Below are 23,799 nucleotides of genomic sequence, written 5' to 3' on the forward strand. Positions count from 1 at the left end.
AAATTTATTTTTGTGGAGTTTTATTTAAATCATTTCCAGGACCTATAAATAAAAAAGCATATTATTCACTAAGACAATGAGGCTGAAGTCAGCTATTTGTAGTTCTTTTGAAAAGCAAAATAGTATGGTGGATGTGATTTCCTGCCTATGCCCATGTTTTCCAAGCCTAGTAACATAAGGACTGACACTCTCCCCTCTCAATTCTTCCTGATTTTTCTCCAGAACTGCCCAATTGTGTTAGTAGTGGGAAGACGGTACTGATGATTTAACAAAAATAATTCTGTCCAGATTGTGGGAGCAGCGTGTGGCAGTCCTCCCGCTGAAGCAAATGTGTGGGATGTCACTGACTTCAGCAGGTGGGCATCAGTGGGGAGAAGCCAGCGGATACTCGGTGCCCCTCCCAGGAAACCCAAGTCTTTGGGGGGGCCTCCCTAGTTGCACAGGTGGCAATGCCAGACCAGGGGACAGGAATTCTGAGCCAAAGGAGAAAGGATCCAGTCACAGGCCCACAGCTGTTTTGGCTCTGTTGATACACATAAAGACTTTATAAAATATATGTGTAACCATTATCATTACGTTAATACAACCTACAACTCAGAAAGGAGAAATTAAGAAGGTAAAGGAAAGATATATTAAATACATTTCTTATGAAGGAAAAAAACCACTGTGAAGTACATACATTAGGCAAAGCCCATAAATCATGATGCACTGCAGGTTTGAACAGTCCCCTTTCTGTCCACTGCTGGTTACATGCAGCACAGTTTCGTGCTCTGGCTAATTTTTCAGTGTCCTTTCCAGTCTGCCAGGGTGCTCACCTCCAGGGGTTTTAGATCAACAAACAGAAATTATGAGCCCCTCCCCTGGCAGGCTACCATACGTTCTGATTAGTGTGCTGACTGTTAACAGAGTTAACTCGCCCATTATAAATGTCCCAGTACACTTGGGAAGTGCAGCTCATCTATCAGGGCCTTGGAACTGATTTAAATGGAGAGGTTGAGTTTGATACATTGGCATGTGCTTCATCATTTCCTCCATGAAGGTATTAACTTTCACTTTCTTACTTTTCTTTTGGTTTGATTGTTTCTATAAATCCTGCCAGAGGCAGTAGGAACCTGGGGAATTTTTGGAACTTTTGGAATGTTCATGGGTAGATCAGTTTAAGGTATGTGTAGGAAAGCCAATTTGGCCTTGACTTAACCATTTACTATCTACAACCAAAGTGACAGAGTGTATATGTGGTGCACTGGGTGGAGAGCAGCTTCTAAGAAACTTTATCTTTCTTACCTTTCCACAGAGCATTCTCAAGGTGACCCATGGACTCGTTGCTTATAATAGTGCTATTTATGTTGTGAAAAGGGATACAGTTTTGAGATTGGCACTAGCCAGTAACTGAATTGAAACTGTAAAATGTAATTATTCCTTCATTGATATGACAACAACAATATCCATTTAATTATTTTCAGGGGTTGGGGTTTACCCATGAGGGTATTTAAGTATAGGATGGATGGCTTAAGAATTGAGGAAATTCTGCTCCTTCAAAGGGAATCACACTCCAAACAAGGCTGAATAACACAGTTGTAGGAAAAAAAATAAACTTCATGTACCCTAGTGTGAAAACTAGCATCTCATCATCCTAGTCTTTCTACTTGGTCTCTCATAAGTAAACGTTACCACAAAAATTCTACAGAAGAAAATGTGCCTACTTTCTCTATCCTCACATACCTTAAACTGATCTACCCACGAACATTCCAAAAGTTCCAAAAATTCCCCAGGTTCCTACTGCCTCTGGAAGGATTCATAAAAACAATCAAACCAAAAGAAAAACAAACAAAAAAAAATCCACATAGAGCAGTGTTCCACAAAAGCTGTTTAAATTTTTGAAAACCCTGAAATTTAGGACAGAAAAAAATATGTCACAAGAAATCATGAGGTCAGTAAAATAAGCAGCTAAAAGCAACAAAGTATAGCATTTCCTCTTGGAAATAAACTGGAAGATCTGCTAGATGCTGTTGAGAGAGAGATATGCAGAAACTTACAGAAAAAAAAAATCAGTAGAGTTGGTTTTACTTTTGAGGATAGTCCTAATTTGAATTCTGACCAGGATCAGTCTATGTGACTTTTCTATTCTAGCGTAAAATTCAAATTTAGCATTTTGTGAAAATTGATGGATCTGACACCCACTGTCTCATAAATTTGGCAAAGGCACTGTTGAGTTGATGAGTCAGATATTTATAGTGTATGCCAGTAGTAAGAGATACAGGACGAAAGAAAACAACTCTGACACTGTCACTGTCCCTGTCCTCAAATAATTTATTTATCTAACTACTGGGATAAAACTTATACATGTGCAGCAAACAAGAGCTATAATAAATATGTTTTTAAAATGGAATATAATATAGTAATGGAGTATATGCGAAAGTGTTAAACAGACATGAGTGGCACATGGCAAAACTGCAATGACACCAAAGGACTTGGATAATGATGAGGTTGGAAGAAGACATCATGAAAATAGGCAACAGAAATTAAGCATTGAGAAGTGAGCCAACCAGGTAAAAAAACTAAATAGAGTGGAGAAGACATTCAAAAAGAGTGGGGAGAAATAACTGGAAAGCACAGATTTCTATTACTAGCAGTGGGATTCATATCATAAAAGGTTTTCACAAAAATGTCTTCTGTAAAGGAAGGCAGTGATGAAAGAACCCTTTGCTTAACCATCTTTATTTATTTATTTATTTTTTCAGTTTTAAGGAGTTGTTCAAATGTGGCAAAACCAGAACTGTCAAAGAGAAAGCATGCGCTGAGGTGATTAAGCAAGAATACCAAAAACTCGGCCCAATGAGGTAAGATACACACACACACACACACACACACACACACACACACACACACATACACAGAGAGAGAGAGAGAGAGAGAGAGAGATTGCAAGATTGCAAGTAGTTGTTTAAAAGCAAATAAGCACATAATTGTCCACGAGGTATTTATAACATTTGACTCACATACCAAATTTGCTAAACTTCATGAATAAAACTCAACATGATAAAATACTGTCACTGTCTAACTAGAATTTTCCAGGCAGAATGACAAGAAGCTGAGAGAGCCTACCAAGGCGTGGTGTTTTTATCCAACTATATGGATGCTCTCTAATCATTGACATATCCAGTTCTTACAGAGTTTAGTGCTCTGCTAAAATTACTCTTGACAATAGCTCAGAGAGTCTTCACAAACATCCTTATAGAGAAAAGAAGAAATGACAGCTCTGGAGTCTTCCCACAGGTATCAAGAAATCGTGACCTTGGTTCTCTTCATTATAATGGCCCTTCTATGGTTTACCCGAGATCCTGGATTTGTCTCTGGTTGGTCTGTACTTTTTTCAGAGTAAGTATTACGTGGTATGCTTGTCAGAACTTCCTGTTTCATACTGAGCTTCTCTCCTACATAATTCCTATATCTTCAAATTATAGTATAAGATTCTTTTCTTCCTTTCTTTTGAAAAAATATTTTTATTTCTAATCTTTTCAGGAAAAAAATAATTAAAAGAAATGAAATCTAAGGTTAAGACGACAGAAAGTATAACCATACTATCCTATAAAGGATAACATACTATCCTGTGTATCCTGTATCCTGTATCCTTGAACACAAGGGTACATTAAACAAGGCGGTTCCCCTCCTTACAAGATTGGAAATACCATCTGCAGAAAAGCCATGATTGGTGTAGGTCAGGAGTATGAATACCAGAGCCACACTACCTGGATACCACTCCTGGCTCTTTCACTTTGAGCAAGTCACTGAACTCTGCCTCTTCATCTTTAAAATGCAGACAATAATATCACTCAGAAGAGTGCTGTTCCTTTTTCTGTAGAAAGTGCTATATACATGCTTATTACATGAAAGAAATGTCCCTCAATGCCTCTGAATAATCCAACATAAATTCATCCAACATTATTATTATTATTATTATTATATTTTCCTTCTACCGAAGACTATTGATTGGGCTTGTCATTCTTTCCATATATGTATATTTTTGTGCTCGTTCACTAAAATTCAGCCTAGCCTCCATTTCAAAGATAAAGAGTTCCTGAATTAATAAAATGACTGATTTTAAGAGCTAATACTAGAAGCCCGCTGGAGTTCATTTTATCTTTTCATGTCCTATATACCAACAGTCATTGATGAGTCATGTGAAGAGAGAAGGGAAATTGTAGCAAAATTTTCCATACTATATGTCAATAGGAATGATCTGTTTTTGAGATTTGTGTTCCCAGTCTACCTTTCACTGGAGTATTCCTATTTCTAAATTCAGCAGATTTCTGACTTGGACTTCTTGTTTCACATTCCCCAACAATAATCCATACGCTTTGGAGCAGAAACCAAAATTGTTTGAGTCAGGTGTATCTTGGCCACATGGAATAAAGAAACTCTTTTGTCCCTGGATCAGAGCCTTCTGGTTTATAGTCATTACCACCATATTTAAATGGTGCAAAGACTGAATCCAAATTTCTAATGACTTCACAATCCAAGCAATATGACATGGTAGCGTGTTGTAAAATATGGGCTTCCCTTGGGAGTAATGCTTTTCATTTTGAGAGATCAAACAAAAAGCATCATCTGATTATTTGAAGAAAGTTATTGTTAAATAGTTGAATAGTTACTTTGTGGTTTTGTAATAGGATATAGACAACATAAACTTTCTAAAATCAGACTCCTATCCTCCAAGGTAGGGGAAATCTTTTAACACTAGTATGTAAGAACTAAATGAATCCAGACAATAGCTAATAAAAAATGCAGGCAAAAATCCCAATAGGAATTTTAGTTTAATCAGTTTCAAAGTGTTTCTCTTTAGGGGATAATAATGTAATTCAGGAGATATTTTGTTTGTAAGCAGGAAAACAGTGCATTTGTTATGGGCACGTGCTACCATCACCTAGAATTTGGAGAAAAAAACAATAGGAAAGGGAACAAAGGTTTGAGAGAGGATGAAAAATATAAATCTAATTGACAGAGACAAAGTAAATAAAATGTGTATAAGCTTAATATTTTATAATACTGAGACAGCCTAATTTATAATGAACTAAAAATAAGTCACAAATACTAATAATTCTAAAAGTCTCTTGAAAATAAATTATTCAATATTTATGATTTAATTTTATTTGAAATATATATTTTCTGTTGAATACATTTATTACTTAGAGGTTTTAGACATTTAGAATTTTTAACCTAGTATGAAATATTAAGATTTACAGTTACCACCTAATGTTTTCATTCCATCTGTTTGAACCTGGACAGAATTCAATATGTCTTTTCATATAAAGCAAAATCCAGTTACATGACACCTGACCCAATTTGGCAAAAATTCAATAAAAAATTATAACTAAAATCAAAAAATAAGAAAAAAATTATTAGCATTGGTCAAGTTTATAGAACAAATTATGCCATGGTAGAATTTTAGCCCAAAGGAAAGAAAATAAGTCTCTAAGGAAAATAGACCCCTTTAAAAATTTGTTAGATTAAGAAAGATTATTCAGATTTTTCAAGCCAATCACAAAAGTTGAGAAGCTTCCAGAATATAAAAGTTAGTTACAGTATAGAAAATTAATCCTTATGGTGTATGCATTTCTCCTCAGGCTATGAAAATGCACTTAGTTAATATTGCTAACTTTTGAAACTTATTCTAATTGTTTATGCCTATTTCATTTATTTCTGGTCTCCAGGTGCTTTTAACTGTTGAGGCTTCTGGGAACCTGTCTTATTTGCTGGAATGGCCTGGTGATTCTAAGACCCCCATCTGTTCCTGAATCACTCTTAATTTGTACAGTGATAATTTATGAGCATCTCATAAAGCATTCCAGGAATTAATATTCTTGACTGAGTTTCATGGAATGCAAAGAATTAAATGGGTTGGGTTTTTTTGTATGACATGGTTGGGACATAAAACTGCAGAAGCAGGTGTTACATAGTAAACAGATCAGTTCCTTTTCACGGTTTATAGAAGAATTTGAGAAGACTCTACCAGGATTATGCCTTGCCACAGTTCAAGAAAAGGATGTCATAAGCCCATTAATCAATTGTTTCAACCTCAATTCTCTGCCAATATAATTTTTAAAAAAGCAAACCAAAGAAGAAATTGGTTTACAAATCTGTAAACTTACCTAAAAGGGAAATTTGGCCAGTTGACCTAATATGTCAGCATCTGTAAATATGATACTGAAAATAAGAAGAAATATATGAGAGCAATGGGAATGTGTTCTGATGATGGGTTCTAAGGAATTATGTTATTTGGTTGGAAATCCACACATTTTAGAGTTTATTATATGGAGTAAATAACATATACTGCCACTGTTATCTAAATACTAGTAGTATAATCAATTGATGTTTTAGCTCATGGAAGTTCTTAATGCCATTTTTTAATATACACTTTTTTTTTTTTTTTCAGGAAATCTGGTTATGTTACAGATTCAACTGTTGCCTTAATTGTAGGACTCCTTTTCTTTGTCATCCCAGCTAAGACACTGACAAAAACTACACCTACCGGAGAAATTGGTTGAGTATCATTTATAACTCTGATTGAATTTGACAGAAGAACAAAAAATTACAAAATTCCATCAGTTTCAGCTAGCACTTAGAACAGAAGGAATGTCTGTCTTGTCACAACCCTTGGCTTAGCATGCCCTATGTGCACACTGTATCATCCATCCAGCCAGTACTTGTCTTCCACCCACAAGACAGTTCACCTGACTTGCAGGAGTTAGAAATAGACTTCCTTATGAACCATGGTTAGGACTCTGCTGTGTATGAGCAATAGTACCTGACCTATAATAAACCAACTTCCCTGTCATAATCAGAATTAATCTTACTATCAACAAACAGAGACAAGAATTGAAAGTCATTGCTTCCTGATGAGCCTTTGGTAATAAATGCTGAGAATCTGAAAAGATGATGTGATATTTCAAGAGAAAGAGCATTTACATCCTCACAGTAGTTATGGAGGAAAAGAAAATCAATCCCACGTGGCCATAACCTAGGGTTGCAATAAAAAGATATGGGCTAGTGGGAGCATTCACTGCACTTTCAACACATGGACAAACAGGTATGCATATGTACATGGGCATACAGTCTCCCACAGGCACGCTTCTTAGACCTAGGATCACTCATGTCTCTACGTTACACTAACACAGCATGTTTTAGGTAGTCAGAACTCTATAATGTCAATGTGTTGACACATTACAAATAGTTTGTAAGTTTGAAAATAGAGTAGTAGATTTATGCAGTTTTTGTTGTTTTGTTTGTTGTGTGTTTGTTTTTACTGGATAGAAACTGTGTTTTATGCTATGGGGTTGGCCCACTTGACTCCTTGCATCACCATCCATAAATGAAGAATGAATCAGATATTCAGGACATGATGTGTGTGAAGAGCATGATATAGAAATAAATGCATTTTGCTCTTCACTTGAGATTATATCTCAACATGTGTTAAGGAGATAGTACAATATTTATCACTGAATGACCCTGAAGATTAAGCATACCAATCAAATCCCTAAGCACCTGCAGTGACAAGGACTGAGGGACCAGTGATAAGCTCTAGCTTCCCTGGCTCCTAGATCTGAATCCTTCCCTCAGGGAAAGACTTGGCCCAATCCACCCTTCTCCCTACCCTCGTCCTTTAATAATTTTCTCCCTGATAAATTTACTTAAACTTTGTTTTAAAATGGTGGATAATACTCTGTTAAACTTAAATAAGAGGTCATTTCAGAGATGTCTGCATTTTGAAAGTATTTGTGGTCTTAATTCAAGTAAAGAACTTGGTAGCAAAATTTAAAAGTCATCAGTGAAGGTACGTTTGGTTTCAATTTTGGGGAAGGAGATAAGAAGGAATTTGAAAAGTAACCTTATAATCTCATCAAGTGGAAGGTTGCCTCTTACACACAGTTGTTAAATGGAATAATTTGCTCCTAAATGAACTTATTTATCAACCAATAAATGGAAAGATCAGAACCCAAATATCAGGAGATATCTTTGTGATAATTGCTTCATGAGCATTATTATTTTCACAAATGAAATTTTAATTTTTTAATTTGAGCTTTGAATTACCTTTAAAATGAAATTCTAATGAATTTATCATAATTCCTCTGACTTGAAAAATAATAAAATAGTCAAATAAATATTAGTGAACAATAATTAAAATTCAACAATGCTTCTACTAGAACCAATGAAACATTACATTTTACATAACAAAGAAATGTCTAATCCAAATTCACTGTGTTATTAGTAGGAGTAGTGGAATGATTGAATGAATGAATGGATAGCATTATAAATGACAGTGTTATAATTTACTTAAATATATTTCAAAATATTAGCCAAAGGATTTTTTCCAAGTTAGAGAAATTTTAATAATATAATAACAAAAATCAAGTATAAATTAAATCTTCTTTTTAAAAATAATATAGAAATTTTACAAACTTCTTGTGAGATGACTATGTAGAATACTGATAAAAACAACATAGTGACACATTTTAAGCAATATTTAACTGTAGCACTTTTTTTTTTTTTTTTTTTTTTTTTTTTTTTTTTGCAGTTGCTTTTGATTACTCTCCACTGATTACTTGGAAAGAATTCCAGTCATTCATGCCCTGGGATATAGCCATTCTTGTTGGTGGAGGGTTTGCCCTGGCAGATGGCTGTGAGGTAATACTCTGTAAGATTTTTAACAATTAACAAGATTGTTCAAAAGAAAAACACAGAAATATTCAAACTTTTGACATATTTGGCTTTACTCTATCATTTTAATGATGCAGATTTCAATAACGATGCAGTGAGTGTACCACACTGATGAGGTGAGTTCAGAGTTCAATATTTTTATAGACTGTAAGCACAGAACAATTTTTATGGTGTTCCAATATGTCAAAAGAAATAATGCAAAAGAGTTTAAAATTCTTAATCCATATAAAAATATTAGAAGACTAGCTTAGAAAGAAAAACCAACATAAAAATAATATTTAAAGTGACTCTTGTGGAATATACTTTGTGTTTGTTTATACCTTTATCTTATTTCATGATGAATTTGAGTAGTCTCTTGGTTTTCAATATATCATGGTCCTATTGCCAAAAATGTAGAATTGGAAATAAAATTAGTATCAAATTATAGAATGAGTGTTTATTGACTGAAGCCCAGAGAGAATTTCATACATGTATCTAATATTATATTATGTCAAGTCGTAGAAAGAAATCAGAACACCATGGGGAAGAAACTTGGCTCTTGCTTCGACCTATTCTCATTATAAAGCAGTTCTCTTCCCTTTTAATTACCTTGGTCATTATAAGAAAAAATCTCTTCTCTAAAACTTTCCTAAATTTTTTTACTAATTAAAAACCACTCATGTCTGGATTTCCTAGACTTTTGTGAAATACTTAAAGTTTATGGCAGCTCCATTTCCTCACTCAATCATCAAATTGAAGGAAATGGGGTGATAGGTGTGTCAAGCCTTTGGACTCCTAAAAGGTTAACTTTATATACTTCTCAAAACAAATAGTTCTCTCTTCTATCCTTGGTTACCTATTGGGAGTCTGTTCTTTGCTTCCAAGTTTTTTTTCCCCCTAATTTTCTGCATATTATTTAGATACTGAGTTTTTAGAAAGAGGATTTAGTCATAGCTGAAAGTTTTGGAAATTGTTTCAATTCTGAGTGCATTTTACAAAATTGTTTTAGGTCTAGATATGGTTTCTCTCATAGATGACTCAAATAGAAATGGTAAAAATATGAGACAATTACACTTTCCTACTATTTCAACAGTAATGAGCTCTGAATTCTCACAATAAATAATTTCCATTCCTATGTCTGCCCATTTGAACTGTGAGGAAATTGGAATGAGAAAATCTGACATTGATACATCTTTTGCTCATCTCTCTTTCCCAGAATATGTCTAGACTGGACCCTAGAAACTTAAGGTAGCGTTGAAAGTATAGACTAGACCGCCAGCAAAAAAAAGTGAAGAAGCAGAAAGGTGTGGATTTAGGCTGATCACTAGGCTCTCTCAGCAGAAGACTTAGTTAAACCATGGAGGGAGGTCTAACTTGCTATAAAAATCCTAGTACCCAGAATCAGATCCCTACAAGAATACCCAGAATAACTCTATCCCTCAGCGGTCAGATTTAAGTAAAAAAAAATATGACTGTAGGCAAATATGGCCCTAGAGACTGGTTTTACAAACCATTTGAGAACAGTTAATTTTAAAAAACTGTGTTCCAAATTGTAAGTAGTTTGGTAAACATCCAAAGCTAGAAAATTCCTCTAGTTGAAAAGAGGGATACAGCATGACTACCACATTGGTCTTCCTGCAATTATGTCTCTTGGATGCCTTGATTTCTTTTTTTTCTCCAGTACTGGGGATTGAATTCAGGAATACTTTACCACTCAGCAACATCCCCAGTCATTGTTTTTGGTTTGTTTTTATTGAGACAAGTCCTCACTAAGTAGCCTAAGCTGACCTCAAACTTGCAATCCTCCTGCCTCAGTCTCTAGAGTCTCTGAGATTATAGGTGCGTACCACCATGCCTGACTCCCTTGATTTGTTTTAACATGATCTCTCACAAACTAGTAGACACTCACAGCTTCTTATGAGTGAAGAACTTATACTCTTCCCTTTTCACACAGTCCTCAAAATTTTCCCCCTAAAACAAACATGGAGGATTAGATACTGTTCTCTCATATCTCCTTTGAACTGGCAAGAGCAGAACAAAAGTGTTAATTTATAAAGACAAAAACTATCTATATGACAGGGTCAGTAACAGACAAGAGATGATGAAGAGTTTAGAAGATGGAAAGAGGACATTTGAGTGATAACTAATGCTAAGGAGAAAAAAAATGAAAAATGAAATCTGCAAGCTGGTAAAGACAAGAGTCAATGGGAAACAAGGGGATTTATCCATGAGATCTTGGAAGAGCCAGGAAGGGCTGGCTGCAGACTGAAAGCTGAGGTAAAAGGCAAAGCTGAATACTGAAGATGGATGGATTTATTTATTTATTTATTTATTTATTATACTGAGGATGATTTTAACTGTAAAAGGGGGCTCTGAGCCTCTCAGATACTTTCCCCAGGCCTGAATAGTCAGGCAGCTATTCTTTCTCTCCCTCTTGCTGAAAATTAAGGTTTACTCTACTACAACACTGAACCAAGAACCAATGAGATCCTGGCTCATGGCTCAGTTGCTTATGATAAAGTCTTCCTTTCAGTTATCCTTGCTTGGCTCAAAGAGCTTCCATTCACCAATTTATTCTCTCTCCCTTAAAATGAATAGGTAGTCAAGAATCACAACACAAACAAGGAAAGTTCTGACATATTAACCAGAAACAAATGATAAAATGCAAAAACAAAGAGAAAAGGAATGAAATAAAAAGTAAGGAAAATGTGTGAAGCAAAATAATATATATATTTATATTTACATATATAGATATCTATTTATATTTGTATATATTTATATTATATTTACATTATATTTTTATATATTTATAATATATACTATATATTATATATTTATAAATATACATTTATATAAAATTTTATGTATATTTACATATATGTATACAAATTTGACCCTGATGTCTCTAAGAGATGTTGGAAACCTTAAAGACATGAAACTGAAATTGAATGTTATTTTTTTAAAAAAAGGAATTGGCACAAAAGGAAAAAAGAGCCCCTAAAGATGAGAAATACAATGGCAAATGTTAAAAAAGTGGTAGCAGTGTTAAAAGATGAAACTTGGACATATACCACAAACAGAATAAAAACATTAAAGAAAGGAAATGTTTAAAATGAGAGATAAGAATATTAAAGCATCAATAAAAAAATGTTCAATAGTAAACCAATAGAAATGTCAGAAGGAGAAAAATTGAGAGAAAGGACATTTTTTTTCCAAAAAAAAAAAATGTAAGAAATTTCTCAGAGATGAAGATATAGAGATTCTACACTGAGAAAGCTATTGAGAGTCTAGTATCAAAGCGATTCATTTATAATTTCAGAACCTTGGGGATGAAGATGGTGTAATTTTTTTCACATCTAATTGGATATAGATAAAACACATTCTTAAAGTCTATGTGTTCTAGGATAGATTTTTGTCAATGTGACATAAAGAGTAGTCTTTTTCCATCTGAAAGTCATAGACAAAAACAAACAAAAATATCAGTAAAAACTACAAATAACAAGGGATATCTGGTACACACACCTGTGATGTTGTGCCAGTTTTTGAACTGAGAGTATGCTGCCCGTACTTACTATGTTTCTGTTGCCAATCTTAGTTTGTCATAAGCATATTCACACATGTAGTAGCTCATTGAAATCATCCTCACAAAAGTGGGTTTTCCATTTCATTTAAGAAAGAAAAACAGGAAAATATATCTGCTAATCTGAGTGCAGCCAGTTTTTTGGACTACATATAGTGAATCAAAGATCACTATGTGATCAAACTGAACAGCCCAAATGAAATCCACAAGAAATAGACTAATTATTTAATATGCAGTGTCAATTATTTCAAATCTAGAATTCTACAAATGCTGAACTATCAAAATAATGTGAAAAGAAAATAAAAAGGTTTTCAGATGTACAGACTTTCCAAAATTTACGTTCTATGCACCAGTTCTCAGAAGTATTAGAAGGATGTTTTCCCCCAAGACAACAGAGTAAGTAAGGAAGGATTCCCACAGCTGGAAAGAGAAAGGAACTCGTAAGAGCAAATAGTTGTCCAGGAATAACTGTTGACTAGATTTTAAAAAGTATCTAGTTCAGATGGAGCAGGAGGAGGGAATATTACAAAATAGAGATCTCCACGAGAGAACATGGGAAAAGACCAACAAAATTCTTTTGTCTGGTAAGTGTAACTATTTGTGGGGGGTAATTTTTCCAGTTTTATTGGAGAATATAATGCATCAGTGATAAATACTTAGAAAACTAAGCAAACAAAGAACGAAGCATTATTTCCTGGGAAAGCAAGACAAGAAAAGTAAAACAAGAAAAGGAAATATAATCATAGAATGCTAAGTGATTCAACTAGGAATAATATTTATATAATCATACTGGTAAGCATTAAAGCATGATTTAATAAGAATTGTTGATGTATGATTTTGGAGGAATGAAGAGACAATATATGCGTGGTTGATGGTATAAGAAAACTAAATCCCCACATAACTATTGGAAAGTCAGTAAATAATGTCTACTTTTGAAAATTAGGGAAAATACATAGTTAGAATATTATTTTGAAAGATAATTATGCTAGTCCCTAAATGTAGCTCTAAATAGCTAATAAGAATTGAATGTTGTTGCCTCTAACACAATTTAGGAGTAGGGAGAGAAGAACCAGAGGGACTGTTCTCTTCTTAAAATCACATAATGCTAAATGAGTTATTAAAATACCCACACATATTAATATATGAAATTAAAATGTAAATAAAACAAAGTGGGAAGACAATTTAAACTTTCTCAAACATGTTGATAACATTGAAATAAGACTGATAGATAATTCCTCTGCATCAAAGCCACCCAGATGTACCATACCATAAAAAAATTACAGAATTAAAAATCGTATTTTAGAAATTGAATTCTCAGCAAATAATACTTTTCATGTGTATAAATTGTATCCAAGTAAAGCGAATTATTAATAAATAATAAATATTGCAAATTTTTCTTCTAGGTATCAGGATTATCTATGTGGATAGGAAATAAATTATCTCCTCTAGGTTCGTTACCAGTATGGCTAATAATTCTGATCTCTTCTCTGATGGTCACATCTTTAACAGAGGTAGCCAGCAACCCAGCTACCATCACCATCCTCTTCCCAATATTAGCTCCACTGGTAAGTATCTCATTTATCCCACTTATGTTCTCTTCTTCCAAAAAGTAGCTTTCACTGGACTGATTATTCTAATGCTGAATGGAATGTGGTATGGAATCTTTGCTGACCTAACTGGGCATCCTAGAAGTAACTTATACTTTATATTAATGCCTCCTTAAGTGACAATGACTCAAGAGAAATATTTTCCATGTTTAAATAGAATAATTTTAAGTGAACCATTTATCAATTCTCTGACCAGGTTTTGTTTTCCTTTGCAAATAAATGAGAGAGCCATTCTAGATCCTTTCCAGTCTGTAAGAGGGACTCAGTGTTTCCTGGCAATTTTAGGCTTTAGTTATCTAATGTAGACACTTCTGCCAGAACCTTCTTCCTAAATTTCTAAGAAGTGCTTCATGTTAGTGATTTGCAGATGAATGGGAAGCTAGGCTCACCTTGTGGCTTCAATATCTTAAAAACAGTTCTCTATGCTCCAGGGAAAAATTGTTTAAAAACTAAGAAATGGGTTTACTAAGAAAGAGTAAAAGATGGAAAGTCTGTCTTCCTTTTTTCCCACCTAGATAGCAACTAAAAGAAATAGCTTTAAGTAAAATATAGAATGTTGATCTTATTGATTTTCTTATTGTTAAGGAAAATGTTTTTCTTATTAAAATGGATTGGTTTGGTGAAAGGAAAGCACTTGAAAAAGAAAGAAAGGAACTTGGGTGATGGCCCAGGCCTGTAATTTCAGCAGCTTGGGAGGCTGAGGTAGGAGGATCACAAATTGAAAGCCAAACTAAGCAATTTAGCAAGAGACCTTAAGCAACTTAGTGAGACCTATCTGAAAATAAAAAAATAGAAAGGGCTAGGTATGTGAGTCAGTGGTTAAACACCCCTGAGTTCAATCTCTGGTATCAAAAATAATAAATAAATAAGAGAAAAAGAAAAAAGGGAAGGAAGAAGGGAGGGACAATTGTCTTTCTGGAATTGTTCTTTTACCAGTCTCTTTAGAAAAAGAAAATGTAGGCTGTTGGTTGGCAAATAATAATTGGGAAAACATTTTGAAGGGTTTTTGTCATAAGTTTCTCAAGATGGAACAGTTAGAATACTATGTGATGAATTAGCAATAGTAATAATTTTTCTTTTGTAATGATCCCAAAATAAATTTTAAATTACTTTATCATAGAAGCAATAAAGTTTGTGGTATAATTAGAAGCTCTGGAGTCAAGGGACCTGACCTTACCAAACCTCTCCTGCTTGCTAGATGCATACTTAGAGAAGTCCCTGGAGCCCCTCTGTGCTCCAGTGTATTCATCTGTTATTTGAGGTTTTAGTTGCCATCTCATATAAATTTTAAATATATATACAAGTGCATTACATTTATTATATTATATATTATGTATAAATATATTGTATATGTAAACAATTAGCACAGTGCCTAGCACTACATAATAATCCAAGGTTGCTGTTTTTATTTAGTGTCTGGAATAAATGATATATTATTTTCTAAATTAACTGGACTATAATATTTAAATAATCATTTGTGTATATAATTTTATTCCATGAGGTTTCAACTGGCTTCTGGGAAAGTTGGTTATAATAAATTTATTTTGATGCTTGGTGCCCACCCTCAAATTTTCATTAACTCCTTTTTATCTTTTTAACAGTCTGAAGCCATTCACGTGAACCCTCTTCAAATTTTGCTGCCTTCTACTCTGTGTACTTCGTTTGCATTCCTTTTACCAGTAGCAAATCCACCCAATGCCATTGTTTTCTCATATGGCCATCTGAAAGTCATAGACATGGTGAGTTAGCTGAAAGAATACTACCAGACCCAATACACATTATTATGTGCATGTGATGTCTTGAATAAGCTCTCCTTTTAGACACTAATCAACCATCAGAAAAAGCATGACCTGAGTTCTGTTTCTGAACATAACTGATTAGAAACTTATTTTTAACAGTGATCACCAGTAGTGAACATGGCATTAGAATTTGTACTTGCAAATAAAGATAAAAAGAACATATCAGTGATGGTGAAGATAAAGGAGAAAAATAGAATTGCTTAACACAACTGAGGTTGCTATCACAAATATCGATGCGACACATATTTTTCCTGAATAAGACATTGGGTTCAGTGCCTGACCGATAAAAATGCCTCTTTCTTGTTCCAATTCTAACTGGCATTTAAAAGCACGAGCAAGTAAAATGGTAAATTTAAGTGATAAATATACACGTTTGCCAAATGCAAAACTAGTGTCAGCTAAGAACTTATTTCACAATACTGTAGGCTTAGCCCAATTTTCATCACCAGCTTCCAAACCTATACAAACAAGAATATAAGCAAAGTCCCTTGGTGAGCTTATTATGCAAATCCATTTCCAAGGTAAGTCCCTGCTCCCTTCCTTCCACCAGATTGCTATCTCTAAATCCCTGCAACATAAAAATTCTGGAACTGTTTCTATAAAGAAGCCACATAATATCCTTTTAGTAAACAAAGGTGCCTCATACAATATATGTGGTGTGTGTGTGTGTGTGTGTGTGTGTGTGTGTGTGTGTGTGTGTGTGTGTGTGCTAAGATTAATAAAAATAGGATTCTGGAGTAAATGAGTAGCTTGCATGGAGAGAGAAGGAGACTTCTCTAATAATCATTGCTAAGTAGCCTTCACTGCTTTAGGTCTCCATGTTTTATGCAGAAAATTCAGGAGTTAGCAAACATTCTCTGTAAAGCACCAATTTCTGAGGCTTTGTGGGCCATACTGTCTGTTCTTAAAAATACTCAACTCTACCTTAGATCATAAAAGCAGCCAAAAACAATATGTAAAGCAAATGTGCATAGTTGTGGTGGAGTAACACTGTAGAAACAAAGACAGATCAAGAGCAGGTATTTGGCAATCTCTATTTTAATGGAGATAAGTGAAATGATTTGATGGACATCATAATTATGATGTAAGAGAGAAAAACGGGAACACAAAGAAAAATGAGTACAAATACAGATAGCATTCTAAAATTTCAATTAAAGAATGGTTTTGGGTAAATTAACAATAATAATTAAGTGAATATGAAGGATAGTTATCACATGGTATCCTGAAACTCATCCACTAAAATATAAAACCACAAAACTCATATTCTGTTTTAAAATGCCAGGTCAGATTTTTAAGGGTGTTTTTTTTGTTTGTTTGTTTTGTTTTTTGTTTTTTGTTTTCTCTCTATCAGAATGACTTAGATATATTCCTAAGAAACCTCTCTAATACTCTCTATTGAAATGACATGCAGTTGGGTACAGATTGTTTTTGATGTGAATGGGAGAAGAACCCTTTGTTTTGTGAAATAGTGACAATTTATGTTAACCATTTAAGATGCGTGAGAATCTGGTTTAGCTTTCTGCAATAGTATTCTTATTCCCCTATAGGCATTCTCTTTGGGAGACTCACACTTGTGCTCTTTCCTGTTCAAGGTTAAAGCTGGACTTGGTATTAATATTTTGGGTGTTGCAGTGGTGATGCTCGGCATGTTCACCTGGATTGAAACCATGTTTGACCTCAACACTTACCCTTCTTGGGCTCCTGCAATTGCTAATGACACCATACCATGAGAAGCACAGAATTTCTTACCATTTCACGGCGACTTCGGGGAACCATTAAGAATTCACTATAAGATGTGGCTGTGTAAAACTGAAGACTCGTTTAAATCCTTCGTAGTATAGCCACTACCATTTCAACAGACACTCAAAGCCTGCTGTCGTAACTTGGAGATGATATCGCTTGTGAGATGCAACCAGAGTGTCTACGTGCTTCATCAAGAAGTCTGGAGTTGAGATTTTGCTCATGGACTATCTGCATCATGCTTCATCATAAGAATAATTTATAGCTCGACCTTTAAGAGGTTAGGCCATTTGCTTCATCTTACAGTTAAAGTTCAGTGTAACATTTCAAACATCAATGTATTATTTCAGAAACTTCCCATCAAACTAAAAACAGAAAATAAAGTATAAAAGTTAATTAGGTACTTGGATAAATCATTTCTGTGGTGGTGTTGAAGGAAATTTGCTGAAAAACAAAAGCCAGGGCCATCTGGTGTACAGAGCAAAGTTTAATCAAAATGAAATTCCTCACTTTAAAAAAATTCAATTGAAAAAATTTTAATATATATCATATGAAAATGGAAATGTGAAGTAGCATATAATTCCAAAATTATAAGCTGAATCCACTAAATAACAGAAAACTCATAAAGATTATTTTCTATTTGACCCTTTTCATAATATTTCATACTTTTATGATCTTTGTCCTTAGAAAGCATTTTGGATAGCTATGGCTAAAACTCATTAAGATTTTTTACTACTAGCACAGCATAGTTAGAAAGGAAATCTAAACATTTTAAAATTATTAACACATTTATCGATACATACAACTATAAGTGTTTATCTTTAGAAATGTCATATGTTAAAAAAGGAAATATAGAAATCTAAATGAATTATCACTGTGTATATAAAAATAGAAAAATTTCATGTAATTTCATTATATCGAAATTGAAAGAAGATATCAGAGGGAAAATAAACAAATTAAAATGACATATTTAAAAGAAAAAAAATAAAAGGAAAAGAAGGGTAAAAATCCTGAATGTTCAAACAAACAAAAATTAAATAAGATGTGAAAAAGAGTGAGGTCTATTGCCATTCCAAAATTGGACTAAAGCAAATGAAATAGCAATCAAAACAAAATGTGCACAATTAGGAAAATATGGACACATTAGATCACAGAACTCTCAAGCTAAAAATAAAATAGAAGACAAACTCAAAAGAAAACCTCATATTTTTAATATTCATACACACCTTTATAGATGTCAAATAACCAGTTTGTTTTTTTGAAAATAAAATTATTTATGAAATTAGACAGTTTTTTAAATATTTCTTTTAAAACAGTATATGATAAATTTTCCATGTTCATTATTTCTCTGTCAACACAAAATGAAAAAAAATTAAAAAACGTTTGTGCTTTTTAAATCTTAAAATATAATACCGGTACTTTGTTAAAGTTATATATGTTCTTTCTAAGCACTCGTTTTTTTCCCTATTATATGCTGCACATTTATTTATGATCCATAGTCTTGATCATATTTCTGGTCTTTTCTAGTCATTTAATTTATCCTGGCTGAATTATATTCTATGATGGATACATTTTCACTGTGAAAAAATAAAATGACTTTTCAAATTATAATGAGTAAGTTTGGGTCTCAAGAAAATAATACAAACATTTCAGCTTGAATAATTTTAATGAATTATTTCCAACAGCTGTCAGCAAAATATAAGAAAGGTAATACTTAGTCAAAATTGTTTAATTGAGGATTACATTCTCCTGCCATATCTTCATGTTTGGCTGATATTTCAAAATTGACTTCTGGATTTCACATTTGTCTCATTTACATCAAAGTCTTTGAGCTCTTTCAGTCTGAGAGTTACATACTGTCTCTGAAAATTTCTAAAAGGTAGTCCAAAACAGATGATCAAACAAATCTCTGTCCTCCCACTCTGTGGTAGATGGTGTTTTTGTTATTATCTTGAACGTCACTTAAAGGTTAACTAGAAATCTTTGTCACTTTAAATTCCAGTGTCTTACTTAGGATTGGATCTTGTCTAGATAATAGAGGCAATTTCACTAACTGCCTATTTGCTGTCTGTTCGTGCAGACTCCTGGAAGCCTCCTCCTCTGGCATGTGCACCTTTCACTCACCCCAGCTGCTGCCATTTCTGTCAGCTTCTCTGGGTTCACAGCTCCTCTCTCTCAAATGTGTGCATTGCATCCACCTTCCTTAGTATCCCAGTCTTTGTCCTCTCCATTTTAGCCTGGGAGGTAGTGAAGCACACTTTTAACCAACACTTCCAAATACCCTTATTGGTAACAACTGACAAAACTGTATCATTGCACATTTTCAGTCTTGATATGGGCATCCTGTCTCATTTTGTGTAAAAGATTACTATTAAATATATTTCTGTATGTCTGTCACAGCCCAATATTTGATAAGAAGCTTTGTGTAACAGTTTTGTTCCAAACTTACATTGGTTTTTTAGTGAATTACTTTTACTCAAGTATGGAGATTTTACCAAATTAGATTTTTTTGTTCTTATTTTTAGTAGAGGGTGTGTTGTTCTAAGGAAAGAAGGAGTAAAAGTGAACACATGGTTTCAGTTTTATTACTCTAACAAAATCTAAAAGGGAAAATAGTTAAAATTGTTACTCCAGGGCAGCATTAGCTATATCATTCCCAAGTAAAGTACTTTAATTCAGTAAAAATTTGCTAGGTAAGTTCTGGAAATGCAAATATCAAACATAGACCCCCACATACTGCAGAGACAAGCCTGAGTAGTCTGGAGGAAACAATAAAAATAGCATGTAGCCAAGATGGAAATTCAAAAGTTTTTCCGAATATGAAAGCCTTCGTCTAGGAACAAAAAGACATTCTGAGTTGGTAGTATTCTCAAATACCTGGAAAAAGAAATATGGTGTTCTACCTGGCATTCAAAAATTGCCTAGATTAAGTTTCATGTGCTATTTTAAGTACAACTCATAAAATAATAAAACTAGACAATTTTATCAGCCAATTGTGTGAATCTTTTAGAACAGAATTTTAATTGTGTATAAACTGTTGCAGAGACCTGATAAAGAGAAAAACCAAGTAGTTTGATGAGATTAGTATAACCTGGCTATCAAAACCAAAGAATAATGGTAAAAGAAGGAAAAATTATGGACTTATTTTCCCTCCTGTTTGGTTTTGTTGTTGTTTTCGATGTGGTGGTGGTGGTGGTGGTACTGGGGACAGAATTCAGGACCTTGTACATACTATGCAAATGTTCTACCACCAAGTACATTCCAACCCCCAAATATATTTTTAAAGAATCTTTAAAAATAGGAATTAGCAAACCAAACCTGAAAGCGTAATGTGTGTATATGTAAATTCGAATTGAGTTTAATGTTGAAATGTTATAAGTGTCATACATATTATCAGTTAATTGAAAATTTAATATTGAAAAATAATATAATGTAATTCCTCACAGTACCAGATTGAGATGAAAATCAGAATTATCTCAATATAGAAAGAGAAAACATGTTCAATGGATCTCAAAATCCATTTGTGATTTAAAAGTTATTTGAAAGGAAACTTCCAAAGACTAACAATAACAACAGAAAGATATCAACAAATAATCTGCAATAAACATCAAACTTAATAGTGTACCCTTATGAGTTCAGTATCCAGTTTCCAGTCTGGAATAAAATAAGATTAACATTTAGAATTGGGGTTAAGATTAAAGTTTTCCTGTTAGGATGACGAATTAAACAAAAATGCCTGCTAACACCTCTTCCATTGAGCATTAAACCAGAAATCGTAGGAAATGAAGTAAAATAAGAGAAGAGGCATAAGAATTAGAGTAAATTAGGAAATGAGTGTTACTTACATGTGATAGAATTTTCTATAGAGGAAAAACAAAATTATTATTTTGATGAAGAATCTATATACAAAATCACTATACAAAAATTAATCCCATACCATGGTTACTAACAAACTAGTAGAAAATTAAACATTTGAAATGTACTGTCACACCTAGGATTAAATCTAACAATGTGTAATGGTTAATTTTAATTGTCAACTTGATTGGATTAAGAGATGCCGATGATTAAGAGGCCTTGTGTGTGTCAATGAGGTCAAGTCTAGGAATGATTGGAATGTGGGATAGTGAACTGAATGGATCCCCTCCCTAAGTGTGGGCCGCACCTCCCAATAGGATGGAATAAAAGCTGGAAGGAGGAGGAAGCAGATGTAGGTGCAAGCTTGAACGGGTTCTGATTGCTGCTTTGATCCTCTGAGAATATCAGACTCTTGCTTCTTCACTTTTCCAAAGTGGACCCTGCCAGTAATTCTCCAGGTAGTTTCCAGAAGCTTGAACTCAGACTAGGGTAGCATTGTTGATCTTTCTTGTTCTGGGACTTCTGCATCTTAGACTGCGCAGCTGCTGGTTCTTCCAGCTCTCCAGCTGCAGACGGCCATTGTGGACTATCCAGCTTCTGGTCCTGTAAGCCAATCTAATAAATCTCCTTTTTATAATCATACTTCCTGTTGATTCTGTTCCTCTAGAGAACCTTGACTAATACACAATGCCAACAAAAACTGACACGTTTATAGATGAGACCCCAAATTGTAAAAATATTGATTCCTTCCAGATTTACCTGTCAAATCAAAGTAATTACAATCAAAACTCCTTCTGATTTGGAAAGTGGATTTGAATGTGACAAGTTGTTTGAAATAGTTTTGAAAAGGAAGGACCCAGAATAGCCCAAACACTACTAAAGAACAACTTTAAACATTTCCCCCCTTTTCCCTGGTCTAAAGGCAAAACGTCAGTGATCAATCATGAGTCATAGTTTACGTTTAAATTGGAAGTTCTAATAAAATTTCTGTCATAATAACACTTCCAATAATAAGTAGTCTAACATCCTTTCCCATGACACATTCTCTGCTTCTGTCTCTAGATTCTTCGCTCAGGTCCCTCCTCCACATTTTGCTAGAAGATAGAAATAAAAATAGAGTATTCTATTATGTATGTATGTATGGTTGTTTCCCAATTTGTCTTTTATATTTCCAAATTAAAATAAAATTTTGTGGTGGTGCACACCTATAATCCCAACAACTCAGGAGGTTGAGGCAGGAGAATCATGAGTTCAAGTCAGCAATTTAGCAGGGCCCTAAGCAATTCAGCAAGACTCTGTCTCAAAAGAAAACATAAAGAGGCCTGGGGATGTGGCTCAGTGCTCAAGTATCCCTGAGTTCAATCCCCAATACAAAAAAAAAAAAAAAAAAACAGCTTTTGAGAATCAAATATTATTATTATATATTTTTTGTATTTCTCAAAAGTCTATTCAATAACTGAATCATAAATGATGTTTCCTAGCTTTTATATTGCACCTCTTAAAAATTAATTTAACTGATGGATATTTATTGTGAACTTAGGACAAAAACAATCCGGCTTTTCTAAAACTGAAATAATTTCTGTAAGTTCCTTGAGAAGTGGTTGTTCTTCTGTTAAATATTTTGGCACTGGCTTCTATATGATAAGTAAACATTGTGTTAAATTGTTTCCTTAGTCTAAGTCTGTATGTAGGAATACTTCGTTAATCTTGTCCTTTTCCAATTCTTTCCTCTTTATTCTTACACTGCCAAAAGTGAAATAATGATTCAAGAATAATTTTAAAGCCTTGTTTCTTCTTCCTTTTAAATCAGTTATAAATTAACAGGGTGATATTTTCTCCCCCAACTCTACTTTCATACCCAAAATAACTAGAGAAGAGAGGGAAATTGAAGCTGACTGTGTCATTGAAGTGGGCCTTTTTCTTAGCCATAACAGCAATTGCTCAAGAATCTGTACGTCTTCCCTCATTGGACTTGTCATCTGACCATGATGCTGATGAGTGGCATCCCCACAGACTCACAATTCCCTCTTTTAGCCTACCCTCATATATCTAAAGAGACTTTCTGGGTTCTTTGCTCAAGACATGGGCTCAAATTCAAAGATATCCAGGAGATAAAATCTAAAGTAATGACGATGAAATGAGTGTTAAAATGTTATGAAATTAATAGTTCCTCTTTCTTACTTAGAATAGAAGCCATCCTCCTCTGATTTTTTTCAGTATTGCTCACCATGACATAATGGAAATAAATGTGGTTCAAATGAAAGCAGGCAGAATTTGGATCTGAAAACATGGACTCAAGTTCAAACTCCATCATTTTTAAGCAGTAAAGCATTGAGTTGATAACCTTGCCCAGCCTCATTTATCTCATTGTTTATATTGAAGACTATGATAATATCTTCCCTACCCAGTATTCCACTGTATCCCACAAAGATACAGAGTAAATGCCATACACAGTCATCATCACTGTATATTAAAATCTAAGTACATGGTATAATTTTACAACCTTCTGGTTGCATGTGCTTTG

General features: G+C 33.9%; 1 protein-coding gene across 2 annotated transcripts in view; it reads left to right on the forward strand.

Moving 5' to 3' along the window:
• Nucleotides 1-20,252, forward strand: part of SLC13A1 (solute carrier family 13 member 1) — an 88,882-nt gene extending 68,630 nt beyond the window's left edge. Inside the window, exons 9-15 of one of the 2 annotated variants that reach the window (XM_079149848.1) lie at nt 2,742-2,840; nt 3,277-3,378; nt 6,434-6,540; nt 8,573-8,682; nt 13,678-13,839; nt 15,483-15,620; nt 17,228-20,252. In XM_079149848.1, coding sequence (XP_079005974.1) covers nt 2,742-2,840; nt 3,277-3,378; nt 6,434-6,540; nt 8,573-8,682; nt 13,678-13,839; nt 15,483-15,620; nt 17,228-17,410 — 901 coding nt within the window. In that variant the 3' untranslated portion in view covers nt 17,411-20,252. The remainder of the gene's footprint in view (nt 1-2,741; nt 2,841-3,276; nt 3,379-6,433; nt 6,541-8,572; nt 8,683-13,677; nt 13,840-15,482; nt 15,621-17,227) is intronic. The other variant, XM_079149849.1, reaches the window with a different exon arrangement.
• Nucleotides 20,253-23,799: the final 3,547 nt, after the last annotated feature.

The sequence above is a fragment of the Sciurus vulgaris genome (genome assembly GCF_902686455.1).
Source record: "Sciurus vulgaris genome assembly, chromosome: 8".
Taxonomy (NCBI): domain Eukaryota; kingdom Metazoa; phylum Chordata; class Mammalia; order Rodentia; family Sciuridae; genus Sciurus; species Sciurus vulgaris.